Consider the following 24,936-nt stretch of genomic DNA (forward strand, 5'->3'; position numbering starts at 1 on the left):
GGTACCATCCTTCATACCATCATTCCTCCCTCTGACAATCTTTAACTGCTGGATGCCAAGGCTTAACAGGTGGCTGTGACATTTGGTGTTGGACCAGAACAAAGGTCGTATTTCTGTAATTTCAACATTGAGGGTACCCACCATTGTGTTGTGTGGCATTACCACAGTGCTAAATGGAATAGATTTCGAACAGATCTAGCAATGCAAAGCTGGGCATCCATGAGGTGCTGTGAGCCTTCAGCAGCAGCAGAACTGTATTCAACCATAATCTGTAACCTCATGGCCCAGCACATCCCCTACTGTACCATTACCATCAAGCCAGGGGACCAATCTTGGTTCAATGAAAAGTGCAGGAGGGCATGCCAGGAGCAGCACCAGGCATACCTAAAAATGAGGTGTCTGCCTGGTGAAGCTACAACACGGGACTACTTGCATACCAGTGAAAGCAGCATGCAATAGACTGGGCTAAGCGATCCCACAACCAACAGATCAGATCTAGGTTCTGCAGTCCTGCATGGTGGAGGACAATTAAACAATGCTCAGGAGGGGGAGGCTCCACAAATATCCCCATCCTCAAAGATGGGGGAGCCCAGCACATCAGTGCAAAAGACAAGGCTGAAGCACTTGAAACAATTTTCAAAGTGCCGAGTGGATGATCCATCTCGGCCTCCCCGAGGTCCCCAGTATTACAGATGCCAGTCTTCAGCCAATCCAATTCACTCTACATGATAACAAGAAACAGCTGAAGGCCCTAGATACTGCAAAGGCTATGGGCCCTGACAGGATTCCGGCAACAGTACTGAAGACTTGTGCTCCAGAACTAGCTGCGCCCCTAGCCAAGCTGTTCCAGTACAGCTACAACACTGGGATGTGGAAACTTGCCCTGGTATGTCCTGTGCACAAAAACTAGGACAAATCCAACCTGGCCAATTACTGCCCGATCAGTACTCTCCCGATCATCAGCAAAGTGATGGAAGGTGTCGTCGACAGTGCTATCAAGCGACACTTGCTCAGCAACAGCTCACTGATGCTCAGTTTGGGTTCTGCCAGGGCCCCTCAGCTCCTGACCTCATTACAGCCTTGGTCCAAACATGGACAAAAGAGCTCAACTCCAGGAGGTGAGGGGAGAGTGACTACCCTTGACATCAAGGAAGCATTTGACCAAGTATGGCATCAAGAAGACCAAGCAAAACTGAAGCCAATGGGAATCAGGGGAAAACTCTCCATTGGCTGGAGTCATACCTAGCACAAAAGGAAGATGGTTGTGGTTGTTGGAGGTCAATCATCTCAGTTCAAGGACATCGCTGCAGGAGTTCCTCAGGGTAGTGTCCTAGGCCCAACCATATTCAGTTGCTTCATCAATGACCTTCCTTCAATCATAAGGTCAGAAGTGGAGATGTTCGCTGATGATTGCACAATGTTCAGCACCATTCGCGACTCCTCAAATACTGAAGCAGCCCATGTCCAGATGCAGCAAGATCTGGATAACAGGCTGACAAGTGGCAAGTAACATTAGTGCCAAATAATGATCATCTCAAACAAGAGAGAATCTAACCATCTCCCCTTGACATTCAATGACATTACGATCGCTGAATCCCCCACTAACATCCTGAGAGTCACCATTGCCTAGAAACTGAACTGGACCAGCCACATAAATGATGTGGCTACAAGAGCTACTCAGAGTCTGGGAATTCTGTGGTGAGTAACTCACCTTCCGTCTCCCCAAAGCCTGTCCACCATCAACAAGGCACAAGTCAGGAGTGTGATGGAATATTCTCCACTTGCCTGGATGGGTGCAGCTCCAACAACACTCAAGAAGCTTAACACCATCCAGGACAAAGCAGCCAACTTGACTGGCACTCCATCCATCCACCACCTTCAACACTCCCTTCATCACCGACGCACAGTGGCAGCAGTGTACACCATATGCAAGATATGACCATACGAATTAGGAGAAGTAGGCCATTCAGCCCGTCAAGCCTCCTCCGCTATTTAATAAAGGTCATAGCTGATCTGTTTCTGTCTCTAATTCCACAATCCCATCTACCCTGATAAACCTTTATTTCCTTGCCGAACAAGAATCTATCTACCTTCGCCTTAAAAATATTCAATGACCCCGCTTCCACCACCTTTTGAGTTGAGAATTCCAAAGTCGCACAACCCTCAGAGAAAAAAATTTCTCCTCATCTCTGTCCTAAAAGGGTGACCCCTAATTTTCAAACAGTGCCCCCTAGTTCTGGACTTACCCACAAGAGGAAACATCCCCTCCACATTCACCCTGTCAAGACCTTTCAAGATCTTATATACTTCAATCAAGTCTCCCCTCATTCTTCTAAACTCCAGTGAAAACAAGCCTAGTCTGTCCAACCTTTCCTCAGAAGACAACCCACTCATACCAGGTATCAATCTAGTAAACCTCCTCTGAACCACCTCCAATGCATTCACATCCTTTCTTAAATAAAAAACACAGTATTCGAGATGTGGTCTCACTAATGCATAACATCCTTACTTATATTTTCAATTCCTCTCGTAATAAAGGATAGCATTCCATTAGCCTTCTTTATTACTTGCTGTACTTGCATACTAACCTTTTGTGACCTATGCACTGGAACACCTAGATCCCTCTGCACCTCAGAATTCTGCAGTCATTTCCCATTTAAGAAATATTCTGCTTTTATATTCTTCCTGCCAAAGTGAACAACATCACATTCTCCCACATTATACTCCATTTGCCCACTCACTCGACCTATCTATACCGGTCTGCAACTTCCTTATGTCCTCCTCACAATATACTTTCCTACTTATCTTTGTGTCACCTGCAAATTTAGCTACCATGCCATCGCTTCCCTCATCCAAGTGAATTGTAAAAAGTTGAGGCCCCAGCACAGACCTCTGCGAGACTCCACTCATCACATCCTGCCAATCTGAAAAGGACCCAATTATGCATACTTTGTTTTCTGCCAGCCAGCCAATCTTCTATCCATGCTAATATGTTACATCCTACACCATGTGCTCTTACATTGCGCAATAACCTTTTATGTGGTACCTTGTCAAATGCCTTCTGGAAATCCAAGCACAGTACGTCAATGGGCTCCCCTTTATCCACAGCACGTTATTCCTTCAAAGAACTCCAATAAATTGGTTAAACATGATTTCCCTTTCACACAACGATGCTGACTTTAACCTTGAGCTTTTCTAAGTGCCCAGCTATAGCCTCCTTGATGATAAATTCTAACACCTTCCCCACAACAGACATCAAGCTAACTGCCCTATATTTACCGGTTTTCTGCCTCCCCCCTCTTCTTGAATAGAGGGGTTATATTTGCTACTTTCCAGTCTGATGGAATCTTTCCAGAATCTAGCGAATTTTGAAAAATTAACCACTTCTTTTAAGACACTAGGATGAAGCCCATCAGGACCTGGAGACTTGTCAGCCCGCAGCTCCATCAGATTGGCCAGTAATACTTCCTTGATGATTGTAATTTCACCAAGTTACTCTCTTCCTTCCACCTCCTGATTTAGATATGATTGGAATGATTTTGTATCCTCTCTAGTGAAGACAGAAGCAAAATATTTGTTCATTTCATCCGCCATTTCCTTATTATCTACTATGAACTCCCCATTCTCACTCTATAGAGGACCAACACTCACTTTACTTACTCTTTTCCTTTTTAAATACCTGTAGAAACTCTTGCTATCCATTTTTACATTTCTAGCTAGCTTACTCTCATATTCTAATTTTTTTCTGCTGATTAACCTTTTAGTCATTCTCTGCCGTTCTTGATATTCTGACCAATCATCTGATCTGCCACTCATCTTTGCACACTTATATGCTTTTTCCTTAATTTTGATGCTTAGTTTAACTTCTTTAGTTAACCACGGATTGTGGGTCCTCCCCTTAGAAGTTTTCTTTATAATAGGAATATATTTATTCTGAGTATTCTGAAATATCCCCTTAAATGTCTGCCACTGCTTCTTTCTTGATCTATCTCCTAGCCTAGTAACCCAGTTCACCTCAGCTAGCTCAGCTGTCATGCCCACATAGTTGCCCTTATTTAAGTTTAAAACACTAGTGCACTGCAGCAACTCACCACGGCTCCTTCGACAGCACCTTCAAAGCCTGTTACCTCTACCACCTAAAAGGACAAGGGCAGCAGATGCATGAGAATGCCACCACCTGCACGTTCACTTCCAAGGCACAAACCATCCCGACTTGGAACTATAGCACCGTTCCTTCACTGTCGCTGGGTCAAGATCCTGGAACTTCCTTCCCAACAGTGCTATTGGTGTACCTACACTCCAAAGACGACAGGTTCAAGAAGGCAGCTCACCACCACCTTCTCAAGGGCAATTGGGGATGGGCAATAAATGTTGTCCTAGCCAGCGACACCCACATCCCACGAACGAATGAAAAAAAAACATAATTTGCATCACTAGAGATGCTCAGATATCATCCAGGTCACAAGGGGATCAGGAACTTAAGACATTTTAAAAAATTCTTTCATGAAATGTAGGCATCGTTGCTAATCCCTAATTGCCCTTGAACTGAGTGGCTTGCTAGGCTATTTCAGAGGGCAGTTATGAGTCAACCACATTGCCTTTGGTCTGTAGTCCCATGTAGGCCACACCAGGCAAGGGCAGGAGATTTCCTTCCCCAAAGGACATTAGGGAACCAGAAGGGTTTTTACAACAATCAATGATAATTTCATGGCACTATTACTGTTACTAGTTTTCAATTCCAGATTTTTATTCATTAACTGAATTTAAATTCCACCAGCTGCCATGGTGGGATTTGAACCAGTGTTTCCAGGACATGAGCCTGGGCCTCTAGATTACTAGTCCAGTGACATTACCATCTCCCCTTCAAGTCCTTAGACTTGGTTATGACCTGGATGATTTCTGAGTGACGCTAGTAGCTGCAGTGAAGCCCATTGGCACAAGTTTAGACATTTCAACAAGTATCATCTCTGCTTTAGCTTCACTGATGCACTTCCTATTTACCACAAGGGAAGGGGTAGGAACATGGTGAAGTGTGTCCATGAACAAATTACCATATGTACTCACCCACAATGATCAGAGCCCGGATGATAAGTCTCAAAGAAATTTCACCTACCCCACCCCAATGTGGCAACTCCTGAAACAGAGTAAAATTGAAAATGCCCTGTAAGAGCTATTCTAGGCGATAGAAAGATTTTGTTGAGAAAAAGAGAGAGTGCAGAAAAGGTTCAGGAGAATTAAGTTCCTCATTCCTGGAACTAGTTATGTAGATAGATTGGGGAAATTGCGACTGTTTGCTTCGGAGAAAAGGTCGAGAGGAGATTTGATAAAGATTTTCAAAATTATGAGGGGTCTGGACAGGGCAGATAGGGAAAAACTGTTCCCATCGGTGGAGGGAGCGAGAATAAGAGGACACAGATTTAAGGTAATTGGCAAAAGAAACAATGGCGACATGAGGAAAAACTTTTTCAGGTAGCAAGTGGTTAGGATCTGGAATGCAGTGCCTGAGTGTGTGGTGGAGGCAGGTTCAATCAAGGCATTCAAAGAGGGAATTGGATTGTTATCTGAAAAAGAATGTGCAGGGCTACAGAAAAAAGGCTAGAGAGTGGCACTAGGTAAATTGCTCTTTGGAGAGCCAGTGCAGACATGACAGGCCAAATGGCCTCCTCCTTCTGTGCTGTAACAACTTTGAGATTGTGAAATTTTGCATGCTTTGGGCGAAATATCTAGAGAGAGCTCAGTTGCTCAGAGACTCCTGCAAGACAGATGCTTTGGCAACAACATTATGGAAGGTCTTTGTAGGAACTCTTTTGGCTGCCCAGAGCTTTCAACACAATTAGACTGACAATAAACAGAGACGACCCTGGGCACATTTTGTAATGGTTTGTGCAAACACTGCAGCTGCCGGCAATAAATGTTGCAATGAAAATCTGCAAAAATTTCCAAGCTATTTGCCAGGTGCATTAAAGAAGAATGGATTGCTCTCCATATCTGTCACATGAATTGGGAACAGCTGAAGATCGCAGAGTCTAAACTAAAGCAGGCACTTGGCACTCACTGCGATCTCAAGCACCACATACTGGACGATGCCGGTGCCGCTTCCTTTACAACCCGCCTACAGCAAACTCCCTAAGCAGACCTAGGAGCGCTGCTCCTCACTAATTCCCAGAGTTAAATTTTCAATATTTGGTACCATGAAAAGTCTAGAAGGTTTTTTTTTTTAAGGTGTCCAAAAGAAAAACCCAATTATAAAGTTGCAAATTTGAAAGTAAAAATATAGGCTGAAGTAAGCACTTTCATGAGCTCAGGATGTCCCAAAGCACTTTACAAGCAACAAAATAGTTTGGAAGTATAGCGTTACTTTACAAAAAAATAAGCAATCTTGTATGTGTTAAGGACTTTTTTGAATTATGGACACTGATTCATCTGGAATCTTGGAGATGGCTGAACTTTGTGGGGTTTTTTTTTTTATAAAAGAAGTTACCAGAAGGTCCAGGATTTGGCTAGTAAAAAAAGTCTTACTGGAAGGCACCTGTCTATGAATAATCACCCAGTAGGGGTTGTTTTTGACTTGGGGTGATGTCTACAAAGAAGTGATGAGCTAAGATTTATAGATGTCAGGGGACCAGACTTCTGGATGATTTTAGTTTCAGTTTGAACTGTTGCAACAGTTAGTTGAAGATCAGCTCAACTCTCTCCTTGAAAAGAAACAGCGTATTTCCAATGTGTCAGATTCCCATTTCCTCCAGTATTTGAAGAAATCCTTGCATATCGAATATGTGGGGACTAAGACCTTGTTGCTGCAATCCTGCTGCAAGACCTATTTGGATCCTCTGTAGCTGTATTGCTTGGAAAACTTACCCAAACTGATCTTCAATATCGCCTGTACTAGGAAATGCTAGTGACGGCGGGCTATATGCACTTGGGACGCCAAACCAAAACAAAGGACATCTTTCCATATCTTCTTTTCAGCCTAAGTGTTTTCCGCCCCCTTTTTTCACCTGTGCTTTAAACAGATATCCCTTTCATTTCCCTGGTTTTGTGTGTGTGTGTATATATATATATATATATATATATATATATATATATATAGTGTGTGTGTGAGAGAGAATGAACGAGAGTGCGAGAGCGAGCGAGACTAGGATAAATCAGGAGCTTTAATATTTCAACTTGTGTGTATGTTTTACTTCATTATTGGTTAAGACTTGATTAATAAACAATAAAATTATCAGTTTATCAAAGAAACCTGGTTGGTGCGTTTATTCTGGGATTAAAAAAAAAGTATATGATCGACTGTATCTGTAAATGGGAAACTTTAAATATATGTTGTGACCTGTGGAGAAGTGGTACTGAATTAGCAGTGCAGTCCTCCTACCTCAGTCATAACCATAGTCTCTAAAGTAATGTAGAAAACACGGCAGTCAATTTGCACACAGCAAGGTCCTACAAACAGCTGTGTGAAAAAGACCAGATCATCTGTTTTAGTGATGTTGGTTGAGGTATAAACACTGGCTAGAAGAACACTGGGGAAAACTTCAATGTTCTTCTTCAAAATAGTATCTTGGAATCTTTTATGTCCACTTGAGATAATGCCTCATCTGAAACACCTTACATCCAACAGTGCTGCTCTCCCTCACTACTACACTGGAGCATCAAGCTAGATTTTGTGCTCTTCTGAACCTTAAAAACCAGCCTCTTTCACCTCCGAATGTCTTTTTCTTTGGCTCGATGACAATTTTGTCTGATTACACTCCTTGGGACATTTTGCTATATTAAAGGTGTTATATAAAGCCAAGTTGTTGTTCTGGGACTTGAATTCACAACCTCTAACTCAGAAGCGAGAGTGCTACCTGTTATATGTTGGTTCTGTATGCTGCCACTGTTTAAGTATAGCCAGAGATTCTTGGTATGTAGTAATTAAACATTAATCTTTATTGCATAATAACTATGTACATTCCACTCTAGCCTGCGAGACTCCTTTAACAGCCACATTGTATCTGTTTGAGTCTCTCCCACATGATATCTTACATCACCATGGTAGGATGTATTCTTTACATTCCCTCATGATTAATCCTTTCAGATCCTTGTGGAGAAGTGGTACTGAATTAGCAGTGCAGTCCTCCTACCTCAGTCATAACCATAGTCTCTAAAGTAATGTAGACATCTCCCAAAGTCTTTATCCAAATATATATTTACATACACTTTTAAAAATGTACATACTACCCCATCTCCCCCCACGTTTCCGACTTCACAGATTCAATTGGTCAGGAGGCTTCACAAATCTCCCTGATCTTATCAGATGTGGAAGATTGGTAGTCTTTCTCTGATCGCTTATGTCCTGACTTGGACAGCCTTCACAGCAGCCTGTAGTATTCAGTGCTTTCTGAATTTCCAGTTCAACACCTGATTCATTTTATTGCATGACCGATTGATGTCTTTGCTGTAAAGAAATAAGATTCCTTCTATTTCTTCTTACAGTACCTTGAATTCTTAGTCAGTAAGATCACTGTTAATTCCCCCCGTCGTGGAGAATTACTTCTTCTGTACTTTGGTCTCGTACCCATACCTTTTGCCCTTCTGACAACTTTGGTTGGTTTCTGGTATGGTATCTCCTGTTATAATTAATTATAGGCTTGTTTCTTTCTATAAGACTTTTCTTTATCTTGTACTCTCTGGTAATCCTTGCTTTGTAACCCTGGAAGTAATTTCTTGGAAGTTGCGTTCGGAGTTTTCCTCCCATTAAGAGTGCGGATGGTGTTAATCCGCATAATGTTTAATACGTCAGAAATGCTAATTGGAAATCTTGATTTTTCTTCAACATAGCTTTAATAGTTCTGACTGTTCACTCAGTTTCTTCATTAGATTGTGGATACCTAGAAGAATTTGTCAGATAAATAAATCCACTTTTTTTCGCAAAATGCATGAAGTCATCGTTTGCAAACTGTGGTCCATTATCGGATACTATCTGATCAGGTACACCATGTGTTGCAAAAACTTGTAAAACTCTGATGACTGCTTCTTGTTGTTGTGTTCATCAGTTTAACTTTGATCCATCTCGAGAAGTAATCGACTGCAATCAGATAGGATCTTCCAAAGAAGAATAAATCCATCGCCAACCGTTCCCACGGTCTAGTTGGGAATTAGGTTCTCTCTGATTCTGTGAACTGCACATACATCACAATTCAAAATAAGTTCTTCGATATCCTTCAAGATTCTTGGCCACCACACAGATGCCAGAGCCTGTGCTCAACATTTAGATATGCCCATATGACCTTGGTGTATTTTCTTCAAGATATCTACTCTGGGCGACTGAGTGAGGAATCACCAGTCTTTCGTCATATACCAATAAATCATCCACCATGGTAAAGTGCCTTCTGTATTTGAAGAAGATTTTCATCTTCTGACCCTAGGGACTCTCTTGTGGCCAACTTGCTCGCAATTCTGGCAGACATAGATGCATTCTTCATCTTGCAACTGCACCTGATGAATTTTTGGCAGTCTATTTGAACTTGCTGGCCATTGTGATGCAGTAACTTGCGAAAATGACTCAATTTTGTTAATTAAGTTAACATCCTGTTGAGTAGGATGGTCGACCATCGCTAAAACAGTGCACCTGCTGTCATTTGTTGCTTGCTCTGTACGTATACGGCTTTGTAGGTGAAGCGCATGAGCTTCAACCGAAATCTCAGGACGCCTGGTGGCATTCTAGCGAGCTCCATTTAGTTGAGTAAGGAAACTAGGGGTTTGTGGATCTGTCTCAATGGTAACCTTTAAGACAATGTAGTTTGAAAGCTTCTCACAAGCCCAAGTGACTGCGAGAGCTTCCTTCTCTATCTCACCTCAGTGTCAGATAGTGCTTGTGACGAATAAACAGGCCTCCAACTTCCATCGGGCTGTTCTTGAAAAAAAGGACTGCCCCCATCCCTGTGGATGAGATGTTAGCTATGATTGTAGTTGTAGGTGAAGGGTTATAATGGTCCAAAACATTCCGCGAAATCAGCACCTCCTTGATCCGTTGGAATGGTTGTTTCTGATGTGCATCCGAACACCATGCTTGAGCTTTCCTCAGCAGTTATTGCAAAAGTTTGATAACTTGGGCTAAATTAGGTTGGAATTTTGCCTACTGACTGATCATACCAAGGAACTGGTAGAGATAAGAACAAAGAACAGTACAGCACAGGAACAAGCCATTCGGCCCTCCAAGCCTGCGCCGATCTTGATGCCTATCTAAACTAAAACCTTCTGCACTTCCGGGGACCGTATCCCTCTATTCCCATCCTATTCATGTATTTGTCAAGATGCCTCTTAAACTGTCAAGATGCCTCTCAAAAGATCATGGACAGTAGAAGAAAGTGGAAATTCACTAATGGCTCTCGTCTTTTGCAGGTTTGCCATTGTACAGCTACTACTGACAATGTCCTAAAAAACTAATGGACATTTTTGAAAACTCGCACTTCGCATTGAGTGTTACGCCTTCGTCCTGCAGATAATTCAAAACCGCTCTAACCCTTAGGCTACATTCTTCAATGGACTCGCGTGAATTAGGATGTCGTCCATATGGCATATTACACCTCCAAGGCCCTGTAGAATATTCAGCATAGTTCTCTGGAATATTTCCAGTGATACCAAATGGAAGACAGTTAAAACAAAATCTTCCAAAGACAGTATTGAAGGTCATCAATTACCTTGACGTCTTGTCTAATGGAACTTGCCAAAAGCCACTATTCACGCCAAGCTTTGTGAAGACAGTGCTTCTGGATAACTTTGCCAAACTTTCGTCCAATGAGGATATTGGATGGGCTTCTCATGCCACAGCCTTATTAAGTTAAGTCTACACAAATGCGAAGAACACCGTTTGGTTCAGGAACTGAAACCATGCCTGAAACCAATTTTTAGGCTCAGTAACTGGAGAAATGACTCCCATCCTGGTCAGGTCGTCTAGTTGATGTTGGACTTTCTTCATTAATGGGAATCTACCTAGGTGTGAAGAGACAAGGTGGTTTTGCATCTTTTTGCAAAGTAATACTATATTCGGTCTTCAGTCTCCCTGGACTGGTGAACAATTTCAGGAATTCCTCTTGAAAATGACTTCTGCATTCTTTCTCTAGAAGATGAAGGTCAATACAAGCTCTTCTACGTAAGAGTGAGATCTCCTGATTTCTTCTGACAGTGTTTCTAATATCTGCTTTTCCTTGTACTGAACTGCTGCTTGCAACTTGCCCTTTACTTCAGGTTCAACCCCTCCTGGGCCATGTAACAGTTTCCATTGGTTGCAGAAAGGGTGTGAAAAGGCACGGCTCTTTGTCTGATAAGAATGTTACACTTGCTCCAGTATTGAGTTTGAAATTAGTGATATGTCTGTTGACAAATATGTCTGCTGACCAAAATGCTTGATTCGGATCACTGATCTTGCCAAGAAAATGTTTTGATTGGTCTGCAGCAGGAGGTTGTTTAACTTTGCTAACCTCTCTGTTCTTAAGTGCTTTTCCTTTACAGCTGGAGGTAGTCGAGATTTTATTTTGGCACATCTTACTGAAATACCCTATTTTTCTACAATAAAAGCATTCTGCTCTATTAACAGGACATTGTTCGCACTTTGGGTACTTTTGGCATCACATCACTAGCAGGGTTTACTAGCGTCTTTTGTTTCCCTCTGCACCCACCACCACCATCACCGTGTATCTTTTTTCCTAGAGCCTCTTTTTTAGCCCTCTGGTGAAGGAACTAAACTATTGCAAGAGGTTTCCTGAACCAAGGTCTTTCTTCACCTCGCAGGATAGATCTGTTGTTCTTCCTATCCTCAGCTTGCCTCACTAACTGAATAGATTTGTCCAGGGTGAGGTCTTCTTTAGACTGTAAAATGTCTGATATGGAATCATCCGCAACACCCACAACAATACGATTTCTTATCAATTCATCTTTAAGGTCTCCATATTCACATCCCTTTGCAAGTCTGTAAAGATCATTGATAAAAGGATCGATGTTTCGCCCGATTTCTGGACGCTTTGGTTGAATTTTGCTCATTCTAAAATCTTATTATTACACAAGTTGAAGTAGGATTCACATGCTTTTAAAACTTCGTCAAATTTGGCAGATGATATGATAGCAAGACATTATCGAAACATCAGCTATGATATCAATTTAATATAACGCATTCACTTGCTCGGCTTCTGACTTGATGTCTAACTTAGAAGCTATTCTATATCTGACAGAACTTTTCCTCTATAATACAGTTTTGAATCTGATTGTGTCCCTCTTGACTTTTGAAACTCTCCAGCATTCCGGATTTTTAATCCATGCTGCTTTATTTTGTAGATTTTATTTATTTATTTTTTTTAAAAAGTGCTTCCCTTTAAGAAACTATTTTTTTTCCGGCTAGCTTGCTTTAATGGCGCATAGCAGGCGCTTTCAAGCGTCCCCTATTATTTTTCATAGGCTGTTTTAGAGTTTTTCCCCTTTGCTTGAGCAGGTTACTTTGTTTATTCAGCTTGCCTAATGGAGTTGACACAGCTGTTTCAGAGTTCCCTGCTGTTTTAAAAGCCTGTTCTAGGATTTTCCACTTTCTTTGAGAGCTAAAGGTTATTTACTTTTCTTCTTCCAGCTTGGCTGTGTTAATGGAGTCTCCCTGCTATGTTAAGGGGTTTGCCGTACTTTTCAGCAGTTCGCATGCTTTTCGGGGGGTTTCCCTCTCTTCGCTCTTGTGTTCAGCCCCATTGATGGATTGGGTTTTCCCCATTTTTTTTCCCTAGCTTGATGCCTTCAGAAAATTACTTTAAGGTCTTCAAAGGCTTTTTTATTTTACTGTGATTCCTCGACTGTCGGCACTATGGCTCATCTGATCAACTGATTTGCAGGCAGCTATGCTTCCATTCTGTGGAGCTTCTCTCAGCCTCTTAGGGGCTGTAGTTTATTTTATCTTTTCGACTAGTTGCTTTAAATTTTCTCTTCAGGCTGAAGGATGGTAGCTGTTTCAAATTTTTTCTTCTGCGTGTAAGACCCTCTGTTGATCACATCCCACCAATGTTCACCATGTTATATGTTGGTTCTGTATGTTGCCACCATATTAGTACAGCCAAAGATATTCTTGGTCTGTAGTAATTAAACTTTATCACATTCTAACTATGTACACTCCACACTAGCCTGTGACCCCTTCAACAGCTATGATGTATCTGAGTCCCTCCCACATGATCTCTTCCATCATTATGGTTGGAAGTGTTCTTTATATTCCCTCAATATTTACCCTTTCAAACCCTTACACTACACTATCTTTTGAGCCAAGCCAAACGCCATGTTCTATTTTCTTCTGGTTGAGCCTTCCCCTGTATGCCATTTTCCAGGCTGTAGCTCATTTGACTGACAATACTACACTTTGATTTCTTAAAGGGTGGTGGGAGTTGGTGGTCCGAGAAAAGAGACCTCGCAAAATGATAAGCACGAGGTCAGTATTGATCTAGATCGTACTTGCTTGTGACTCTGGTGACTGCTTTGGGCAGGACTAAAGTTACAATGTTGAATGTTGGAGATTGTTGAATTATTTCTGAAATTCAGAAGCTTGGCATTGCCTAATTAATTCCTGGGTAAGTCTCATCTATTGTTTTCAACACTGGTGGTGTCCTGCACCACGGGCTTCGACCTTCACTTAGTTTATTCAAAAATATTATAAAGTATTCACAGCACTGAAGTGGCCCACCAGGTCCATGCGAGCCTCCTCCCGACCCTTTATCTAACCCCATCAACATAGCCTTCTATTCCTGGCACCTTCATGTTTATCTATGTTCCCTTAAATGCATTTTTCAGCAAATTCTACATTCTAACCACTCTCATCAGAACACAGGAACAAGAGGAGGTCATTCAATGAGATCATGGCTGATCTGTGACCTAACTCCATGTACCCACATTTGCCCCATATCCCTTAATACCTTTGGTTAACAAAAATCTATCAATCTGAGATTTAAAGTTAACAATTGACCTAGCATCAATAGCTATTTGTGGAAAACAGTTCCAAACTTTACCACCCTTTCTGGATAGAAGCATTTCCTAATTTCAGTCCTGAAAGGTCTGGCTCTAATTTTTAGACCATGCCCCCAGTCCTAGATCCCTAATCAGTGCAAATAGTTTCTCCCTTTCTACTATATCAATTCCTCTCAATATTTTGAAAACTTCTATCAAATCACCCTTTAACCTTCTAAATTCTGAACTTCCTGAATTCCCTATTAGATTTATTAGTGACGATCTTGTATTTATTTATGGCTCCTAGTTCTGGTCTTGCCTGCATAATCGACATTATCTGCTCGAAACATAAGGTTGGGTTTATATCAAATACAAATGTGTCATCACCAGTAGCTGGGTCAGTCCATGGAAGACTTAACTAAGTCAAATGAAGACTCCATGTACAGAGCCAAATATTTCTACCTCACTCAAACATTTGAGAGTCATAATGTAACCAATACATTCAGTAGATCAAACCACGTGCTTTTTTTGGAAAATGCCTTAAAAATTGGAATTTTATACATGTGCGTTGAGAAGGTTGTAGATTTCTCCAAAAAGTAGCAACTCCACAAGAAATATGTATTCTTTGCTACTGTAGATCAACAAAGTTGCATGATTCTAGACCAGATATTTGAGATAATCAAAATAGTTGACACAATGACATCTCCTTTAACAAAAGTAAAATACTGCAGATACTGGAAATCTGAAATAAAAACAGAAAAGTGCTAGAAATACTCAGCAGGTCAGACAGCATCTGTTGAGAGAGAAGCAGCGTTAACGTTTCAGGTCTGTGACCTTTCATCAGAAACATACACTTTACTGCCTATTTACAGCTGTGAAATTAGTTTGGTCTCCTCAATGCACCCCGATGGATAAACCTACATATTAAACTGTCTGAAACTGAGGACACAGAAGGACATTGTGTAAGGATTGGGCAACGCAGTTCTGCTTTTGTCTTCTTTAGTATTCATGCCATTCTTGACCCGCGTGTGTTAGCAAATTCAAAGTTGGTCATTACTCTGCCTGTTAGTTTTATCCTCCCATTTTAAACTTCTTCCTTATTTTCACTTAAGCTGCAGTACAATTACCAGCGCATTTAAACTCTGCTGAGCTGAATCCTTGACAAGTGCTGTCTATTAATTCCTACAACTTCACAAAAGAAAAACAAACGCAGACACATTTTCAATGACTAACAGTGTCTATGACCTCGGGACCCTCCCTGATCAGGCAACAGGACAGGCAGGTTTCCATTAATCTATATACATACAGTCAAGTCCTGTGAAGCTGAACATTCCAATCTGCTGGGTGATGTGGTCCCACGTGCCAGGCGTCCCCAGTTTCTGCAGCTTCTCCTTCAGCTGTGCTCTCATCTGCAAGACACGGTCAGCCATGGTCTTTACGTTACCCTTCCTAGAGGGGGTAAAAATATTAAAAATTAGTACACTACAGTGGATCAGTGGGCAACTGTGCTGCCTAGTGTGATAATGAGCTCAGAAAGTTCCAGGTTTGATCTCGGATCTATGCTGAGCAGACTGGGCCGATTTCAACAGGGGCAGATAGAAGTGCTAGAATTGACCTTGGTTTTCCTGGGTTAGAAGGCCTCTGCTCCACTGGATTGTTAGTTGCTCCTTTCTTGATGCAACTGTTAGAGCCTTTGTTTTTGGAGGAAATTTCAAACTATTAATGAACAAGCTGAAACAAACACGTCCAGCTGGTGCACTTCCAGTGAACTGCATCAGTTAGTGTTAACATGAATTCTGCACCAGGTGGTACGTACCTGTAAGAAAGATCATTTCACAATCTCCAAAGCTGGTAACAAGCTTGGTAACAGGATCCAAGCACTACTAGTCTCCCCAACGTTGCTAATGTACCTGTGGCATGCACAACATTTGCAGCAATAATGAAGCTAGGAAAACAACAGTTTTGAAGTCAGGAAGCTCCTGTATGTGCAGTGGTGGAGCAAGGACAGGAAAATAACGACAGTACGCAAAGTAATGACAATTAAGTCAAGAATGTATTACAGGATATGCCTCAGAGGGTCATTTTAATATTAATACAAAGGACCTGGCAGGAAATCAGAGATAATAACAAAATGAAAAATAAAGTATGGCACAAATATACAACCATAAATGAGTAGAGGATGATATATTAAAGAAACACCTGGTAGAAATCTGCATTGCTGTAGAAGAAATTAAGCAAAGCTGTTGCACTGGCACTGATAAATGCTAATCAGAATGCAGTATGTAAGGCATCACAATTAAAAACACAAGGGCTCCGTGCAATACAGCACACATCATAATAGGAGGGGGAGAAAAATTGGTGCCGGTGTGGATAGGTCTAACCACCCTTGTGCCTCGACTTTCGCACTATCTTTAAAAGGTCAAACTTGCTCTCAATCGGGGAGTACAAAACGGCACAGCTAGATCCTTCCCACAGATGAAAGATCAGATATTATGCAAAAGAACTAATCATAGAGCTTATTGGCATGCAGCTTAGAAGGGGCAAGTTCTTCCCAGGTTGAGCACCATGCTCATGGTATGCACTGTAAACATTCCAATTCTGGCCTCGTGCACGCCCAATTTTTCATCTTTCAACCATGACAGCCTTCGGTTGCCCAGGATCCAAGCACTACAATTCCCTCTCTAAACAGCTCTGCCACTCTACCTTTCACTGTTACTTTAAGAGGCTCCTTAAAACCTACCTCTTTGATCAAGCTTTTGGCCACCTGTCCTAATATCTTCTTACATGGCTTGGTGTCAAATTTTGTTTGATAATGCATGCGAAGCCCCTTGGGATGTTTTACTACATTAAACGGCGCTATTTAAAAGGAAGTTGTTGGTTATTAAAGGCTGTGATGTTAAAGATTCATTTTATACTAGTCAATCTCCTATGGCCTTGTAGTGGAGTCAAAATCAACTGCAGTCTTCAGCTGCAGTAGAGTTCGAAGATCGGGGCTAATTGGACAAGAGCATGCAAATGTAATGCAGTCACTGTTTTGAAGTCATAAATTGAGTCCTTCTTGTTATATAATCCTTTGCTTTAATTATTTGTAGTTAAATTGCAAAATGAATACATAGTTATGGGGATCGAGCTGGGGAGTGGGACTGACTGCATAGCTCTGTGGAAAGCCAACATGGACTTGATGAGCTGAATGGCCCTCTTCTGTGCCATAAATGACTCTGACTCAATTTGGGATGCAGAGAAGTAGAATTAATTGGTTTCAGTTCTCTGCAATTCAGGTTGAGAAGCTGGGAATTACAAATGATGCACCACTATATCACCCACTGATGGGTGGGTGCAAGTACAGCATGACAGGTGTACAGATAGCTTCCATTATAAAGGTGAACAAAGGAATTTATTATGGAAGATCAATTATCACACTGCTATGAGACCTTGCTGTGCACAAATTGACTGCTGTGTTTTCCTACGTTAAAATAGTGACTACACTTCAAAAGCACCCAAGTGCTTTGGGATGTCCTGAGGATATGAAAGGTATTATATAAATACAGCATTAACAATTTGGACTTGGGAATAGGAGGTATAATTTAAAAATTTGCAGATGACATCAAATTTGGGAGGTTTGTAGTTAATACTGAGGAAGAATGCAACAAATTACAAGACATTAAAGTTATAGAATGGGCATGCAATTGTCAAATAAATTTCAATACAGGCAACCGTGAGGGTTGCATTTTGGTAGGAAGAATACGGAGGCCAAATACTGTTTACATAAGAAGTTTAAACTGAGTAGGGGAACAAAGGGATCTTGGGGTACAGATACACTAATCAGCAACGCAGGTTGATAAGGCCCTTAAAAAGCAAACCAAGCACTGAAAAGCAGAGAAGTTATGTTAAATTTGTATCAAACATTCACCATACCATACTTAAGAGTAATGTGGATAGTTCTGCTCTCCATATTATAAGAAGGAAATAAAGATACTGGAGAAGGTGCAAAAATGATTTACAAGGGTACTAGAACTGAAAGGAGATGCCCATCAGTAAAAGGTTGAGCAGACTGGGGCCCTTTTCTGTAGAAATGAGATAGCTGATAGTGATCTAAGTGTATGCACGGGGTTGAGAGGGTAGTCGTAGAAATGTTTCCACATGGGAAAGTCCAAAACTGGAGGTCACAAGCATAAATCCAAAGGAAAATTCAGGCAAAACGTCTTTACTCGAAGAGTGGTAAGCATGTGGAACATATGACCACAAGGAGCATTTGACGTGAATAGCATAGATGGATGCATCAAAGGGATGCTAGATAAGCACACGAGGGAGAAAGGAACAGAAGGACATGCTGATGGGTTTCGGTCAAAAGGGGTGGGAGGCGGCTCATGTGGAGTATTAACACTGGCATAGACCAGTTGGGCCAAATGGCCTGTTTCTATGCTGCAGAAATTCAGTTGAAGCTGGATCAACTAAGACTATGAAAGCATTGAAAATATCTGCCAGAGTGCTAACCCACGAGGGTCGAACTGTTTTCTCAATATGCCTCTTTACCACACAGTACTAAAAAGGAATATATGTACGAAGAGATGGGTTAGAACTCACAGGGTTCATTTGGGTATACAAGGTTCATTTTTTAAAAAAAAAGAGCATTTTATTTTCCACTTTGCTCACCACTCCTAACTCTTGCACCACTCCATTACTCCTGTCAGTCAGCAACAAGTTAAAAGTCTTGAAAATAATTTTAGGCTTAAAAGTTAATTTTTAAAAACTGTGGGTGCATTTTTGTTTTGCTTAGTAAGGATTAAGCATCACTAATGCAAAGTGTATCTTTAAAACATTTCTCCAATCAACAATCTCTCACCATTCAGCAAAGAGCTGTGGGTTATTGAACGTCTTGGCTACAATACGAGCCCCATGAGCGGGTGAATTTGACCATATAGTACGGGCTACCTTCTCCATTTGAGAACGAATCCTGTTCACGTTGTCATTGTCCTTAGCCACAATACACAGATTCCCAACACGTTCATCTAAAAACAAGGGGCGAGGAAAAAGAAAAGAAATGAATCATTGTGTTAACAGTGAACTACAAGTTTCGAAGATCCAAGGCAAATTTACCTGGAATTAAAATGATCATGTCTCCAGAAGCTTTTCTTTGACTGCAACTCATCATTTCTCCAGCCCATTACAAAATACACAGCACCACAGCAAAACACCAAGCACGGACAATGATGTTCCAAGATTTAGGTTGGTGCAAAGCCAGTGCTAATTGTCTGATATAGTGCGTTGGCTTTGAGCGGCCTCAATAGAACTATGAGGTTGCAGAATGAAGTAAAGTTTCCTATTGAGCAGATATTTTAAATCCAAGACTCGTTTTGCTTCATTCATTTTACACAAAAAAATTGAGATTGCATAGGTATCAACTCAGGACATCCACTATACATTTTATTCAATATACTGGCTCCAAGTGATACAGTTGTATTTGTAGCATGAATAATTGTAACAACGGATGTTTAAATGGCACCTTTAATAAGTAGATAAAAGGTCCCAATGCACTTCAGAAGCATGGAAAAAAACAGACCCCAAGGTAAAGGAAAGATTAGATGGGTAAAGGAAAGATCAGATGAATAAACAAAAGGTTGGTCAAAAGGGTGAACTTTCGGAGGGTAAAAACATAGAAACTTTACAGCACAGAAAGAGGCCATTTCAGCCCATCTTGGCTGCGCAGCCGAAAAAACTAGCCACCCAATCTAATCCTACCTACCAGCACCTGGTCCATAGCCTTGCAGGTTACAGCACTTCAGGTCCAGGTACCTTTTAAATGAGCTGAGGGTTTCTGCCCCCACCAAATCGATCCGGGCAGTGAATTCCAGACACTCACCACCCTCTGGGTGAAAAAAAGTGTTTCCTCATGTCCCCTCTAATCCTTCTACCAATCACCTTAAATTTGTGCCCCTTGGTAATTGACCTCTCCGCTAGAGGAAACAGTTCCCTCCTGTCTACTCTACCTATGCCACTCATAATTTGGTATACCTCAATTAAGTCACCCATCAGCCTCCTCTGTTCTAAGGAAAACAACCCTGGCCTATCCAATCTTTCCTCATTGCTGCAATTTTCAAGCCCTGGCAAAATTCTTGTAAATCTCCTCTGTACTCTCTCCACAGTAATTATGTCCTTCCTGTAATGTGGTGACCAGAACTGTACACAATACTCCAGCTGTGGCCTAACCAGCGTTTTATACAGTTCCAGCATTACATCGGCCAATAAAGGAAAGCATTCTGTATGCCTTCTTCGCCCCTTTATCTCCCTGTCCTGACACCTTCAGGGACCTGTGGACATGCACTCCAAGGTCTCTCATTTCCTCTAACCCTCAATATCCTCCCGTTTATTGTGTATTCCCTTACTTTGTTGGCCCTCCACAAATGCATTACCTCACACTCCTCCAGACTGAATTCCATTTGTCACATTTCCACCAACTCAACCAAACCACTGATATCATTCTGAAGTCTGCAGTTACCCTGTTCGCTATCAACTACACGGCCAATTTTTGTGTCATCTGCAAATTTCCCAATCAGGCCTCCCACATTTAGGTCCAAATCATTAATATATACCACAAACAGCAAGGGACCCAACAGTGAGCCCTGTAGAACGCCAGTAGAAACAGCTTTCCATCAGCAAAAACATCCATCGACCATTACCCTTTATTTCCTGTCAGTGAGCCAGTTTTAGATCCAACTTGCCACAGTCCTCTGTATTCCATAGGCTTTTACTTTTCTGACCAGTCTACCATGTGGGACCTTGCCAAGTGCCTTACTAAAATCCATGTAGACAACATCCACGGCACTACCCTCATCAATCCTCTGTTACCTCCTCAAAAAATTAAATCAAGTTTGTAAGACACGACCTTCCTTCAACAAATCCATACTGACTATCCCTGATTAATCAGCACCTTTCTAAGTGACAGTTTATCCTACATTTCAGAATGGATTCTAATAATTTGCCCACCACCGAGGTCAAACTGAACGGTCTATAATTATTTGACCTATCCCTCGTACCCTTTTTTAACAATGGTACAACATTCGCAGACCTCCAATCCTCTGGTACCTCGCCTGTATCTAGTCAGGATTTGAAGATGATCCTCAGAGCATCCGCTATTTCATCCCTGGCTTCCTTAACAGCCTGGGATACAATCCATCCGGCTCTGGTCATTTATCTACCTTCAAGGACGTCAGACCCTCCAGTACTTGCTCTCTCATTATGCTTCTCATATCTAATATTTCACACTCCTCTAACTATAATGTCTGCATCATCCCTCTCCTTTCTGAAGACCGAGACAAAGAACCATTAAGAACCCTGCCCACATCTTCTGCATCCATGCTTAAGTTACCTTGTAGATCTGAGATAGATCCTACCCTTTCCTTAGTTATCCTCTTGCTCTTAAGATATTGATAGAACATCTTTGGGTTTTCCTTGATTTTACCAGCCAGTATTTTTTCATGTCCTCTCTTTGCTTTCCTATATTTCCTTTTTACTTTACCCCTGCACTTTCTATACTCCTCTAGGCTTTCTAAAGTATTAAGTTTTTTGTGACTGTCATAACTAGGGGGCTCTGGATTTGGTAGTACCATCTTTTTTCTTTGTGGGGAGATGTCTACACTGTGCTCGTAGAATCTCGCTTTTGAATGCCTCCCACTGGTTTGCCACTTATTTTCCTTCAAGTAGCTGTATCCAGGCCACTTTTGCCAGATTATCTCTCAGCTTCATAAAATTTGCCTTCCCTAATTTAGAACTTTTACTCCTGTTCTATCTTTGTCCTTTTCCATAACAATGTTAAACCTAACTGCATGCTAACTCTCTCCAAAATGGTCACCCACTACTACTTCATCCACTTGCATAGCTTCATTTCCCAAGACCAAATATAGAATTGCACCCCCTCTCGTTGGGCTTGTTACCTGATGGCTATAAAAGTTCTCTTGAATGCAGTTCAAGAATTTTGTGCCCTTCACACTGTTTGCATCCCAGTTGATATTAAGGTAGTTGAAATCCCCAACTATTATTGCCCTATCGTTTTTGCATTCAGAACTTTGCCTACATATTTGTTCTTCTATCTCCCTCTCACTATTTGGGGGTCTATAGTACACTCCTAGTAGTGTATCTGCCCCTTTATTTTTGAGCTCAACCCATATAGCCACATTTGATCATTCATTTAGCATAGCATCCCTTTCACAGCTGCAATTGATTCTTTAGCCAATAATGCTGCAGCCCTCCTTTTTTATACCCCTCTGAAACATCTATATCCAAGGATGTTGAGCTGCCATTTTTGCCCCACTTTAAGTCAAGTTTCCGTTATAGCAATATCATGCAACTCGGTGCCTATCTGTGCCCAAGGTCTTGAAGGACAGCAAAGCAGAAGGAACTCTAGAGAATAAGAACAAAGTGGCTGAAGGCATGCCTGCTGATGCTGGACAAAGGATTCTGGAGTCAGAAGAATGGAGTGTTTGAGGGTGGGAGGAACATACGTACAGATGAGGAGGTTACAGTGTTAAGGGGGGCTGCGGCCACGAAGGAATTTAAACACGATGAGAATTTTAAATCTGAGGTTGGTGGACAGGAAACCAATGTAGGAAGCTGAAGAGAAGGGTAGAGGGCAGTGTGCTGACGGGCAAGCAAGATGGTGCAGAATAGCATAACTGGCTGCAGAATTTTGAATGCGCTGATGGATTCCAACCAGGAGAATATTATAGTAACTGAGTCTGGAAGTCAGAAAAGGGCTTGGAAGAAAACTACTCCAGCCAGATTAAAAGGAAAAGCAAACTGTGAATGCTGAACTCTTGGTCTTTGGATGCAATGCTAATCTTTCCAAGAATATAAAAAAATCCACACCAAGAAAAGGTGGACCCCATTTAGTCCACTCCATTGAAATACTATGTATGATTATTTGATTATGAACTACTCCATCCCACAGAACCTGATGATCCCTAGAAATTGTTTTCCTCAACCTCTCATGGAAAAAAATAAATAATTTGGTGGTGTTAAATATTTTTTACAACCCTCAATTACCCTTTGCAATGAAAATCCAGCTCCCTTAAAAAGACATCATTTGACCCCCAAATGACTCCCTTCTCTTTCAGATCCTGGCTGACCCATTTATTGTAGTTCCAGTTCCTTTGTTTTCTATTCAATTGAACATTTTGGCACAACCTTGTTCTCAAAATTCATTCTTTTTTAAAAAAAACCAAAACAAGACAGTTTGCAAGCAAGAGGTCTGTTCATTGCAGCTGATACGATAGTAATAATACCTTTTGTGATAGAAGACAATATTTCAGATTCAGTTGGATAAGAAGAGAATATATTAAGTTTAGCAACTCCCTAAAGATCTACAATGCAAGTTACGGTCTACCTTAGAAACTTTCTCAGGTACAGCGGTACTGGGAACTCTCCCAAGTGGTCTGAGCATCTTGCATTTAGGGGTATGACTGTACCACTCAATATTTATCTATACCATTGCATAGCCAAGGGGTGTACCAGGACCCCCTTTCGACCTGAATTTGACAGGAACAGGAGTAGGCCATTCAGCTCCTTCAGTCTGTTCCACCATTCAACTAGATCTTGGGTGATCCGTATTTTAACTCTATTTATCTGCCTTAGTCAAGAATATTAAGGGCTACGTAGCTAACAAAATTCTACCAACCTCAGTTTTGAAATTTTTAATAGACCTAGCTTCAACATCTTTTAAAGTGGGGGTGGGGGGGGGGGGGGGGGGGGGAGAGAAAATAGTCCCAGAGTTCTACTATGCTTTGTGCAAAGAACTGCTTCCTAATATCACCTCGAACGGCCTAGTTCTAATATTAAGGTTATGCCCCCTTGTTCTGGACTGTGCCACCAGAGGACATTGTTCCTCTCTAGCTACGTTATCCACACCTTTAATCATTTCAATTAGATCACCTTTAATCTTCTAAAATCAAGGGAATACAAGCCTAGTCTATGTAACCTACCCTCAATTTCAATTTTAGATAGTGTTGCGTGCACATGTCCTCCTCCAATTGTTCAAAACTAGACCGATCCAGTTAGTGAGACGAGGTCCGATACCAATTCATAAGATGCTTCGCTTCACGCTCAATAAGGGAACGCAGATTCTACTTAACATATATTCTACTTAATTAGTTCAATCTCACCCCTCTCTTCAAAAACATGGGAAAGAAAATTAAACCATGCACCCTGTGCCTTTCATGGGCTGACTTGCTTAGTTTTGGCATTTTCTTTCAAATGACTCCTAAATTGACCATCTACGTTTTATAGCTTCTAGCCCCAGGGTTGTGTGTCACAATCTTTCTCTCAAAATTTGTCTGCCACGAAAGTCCCCTTTGTGGACTGTGAAACTGAATTACTCCTTGTAGTGATTCACCAGTAGACCAGTCTATAGAACTCGTTCTTATCCGCTCCCTTGGCATGTGATTTAAAAGAGGACATAGAACCATACAAAGTTTATGGCAGAGAAAGAGGCCACTTGAACCATTGCCGGCCAAAACAAACAAGCCACACAGCCTGATCTCACTTTCCAGCATTTGGTCCTTAGCCTTGCAGGTCACGGCATTTCAGGTGCACATCCAGGCATCTTTTAAATGAGACGATGCTTTCTGCCACTACCACCCTTTCAGACAGCAAGTTCCAGACCCCCACCACCCACTGGGTGAAAAAAATATTTCCTTATCTCCCCTCTAATCCTTCCACCAATCACTTTAAATCTATGCCCCCTAGTCACTAACGTCTCTGCTAAGGTAAATAGGCCCTTTCCATCCACTCTATCCAGGCCCCTCACAATTTTGTACAATTCAAACAAGTCTCCCCTCAGCCTCCTCTGTTCCAAGGACAGCAACCCCAGCCTAGCCAATCTTTCCTCATAACTGCAATTTTCCAGTCCTGGCATCATCCTCGTAAATCTCATCTGTACCCTGTCTAGGTCAATTACATCCTTTCTGCAATGAAGAAACCAGAACTGCACACAGTACT

General features: G+C 41.5%; 1 protein-coding gene across 2 annotated transcripts in view; it reads right to left on the reverse strand.

Annotated features, from left to right (window-relative positions):
• The window catches only part of got1 (glutamic-oxaloacetic transaminase 1, soluble), a 94,651-nt gene that overhangs the window by 14,683 nt on the left and 55,032 nt on the right, over positions 1–24,936 (reverse strand). For both annotated transcript variants that reach the window (XM_068053089.1, XM_068053088.1), the window contains exons 7-8: positions 18,791–18,956; positions 15,254–15,396 (exon numbers count right to left, since the gene is read on the reverse strand). In XM_068053089.1, coding sequence (XP_067909190.1) covers positions 15,254–15,396; positions 18,791–18,956 — 309 coding nt within the window. The remainder of the gene's footprint in view (positions 1–15,253; positions 15,397–18,790; positions 18,957–24,936) is intronic.

Source organism: Heterodontus francisci, chromosome 20, assembly GCF_036365525.1.
Source record: "Heterodontus francisci isolate sHetFra1 chromosome 20, sHetFra1.hap1, whole genome shotgun sequence".
NCBI classification, from domain to species: Eukaryota; Metazoa; Chordata; class Chondrichthyes; order Heterodontiformes; family Heterodontidae; genus Heterodontus; species Heterodontus francisci.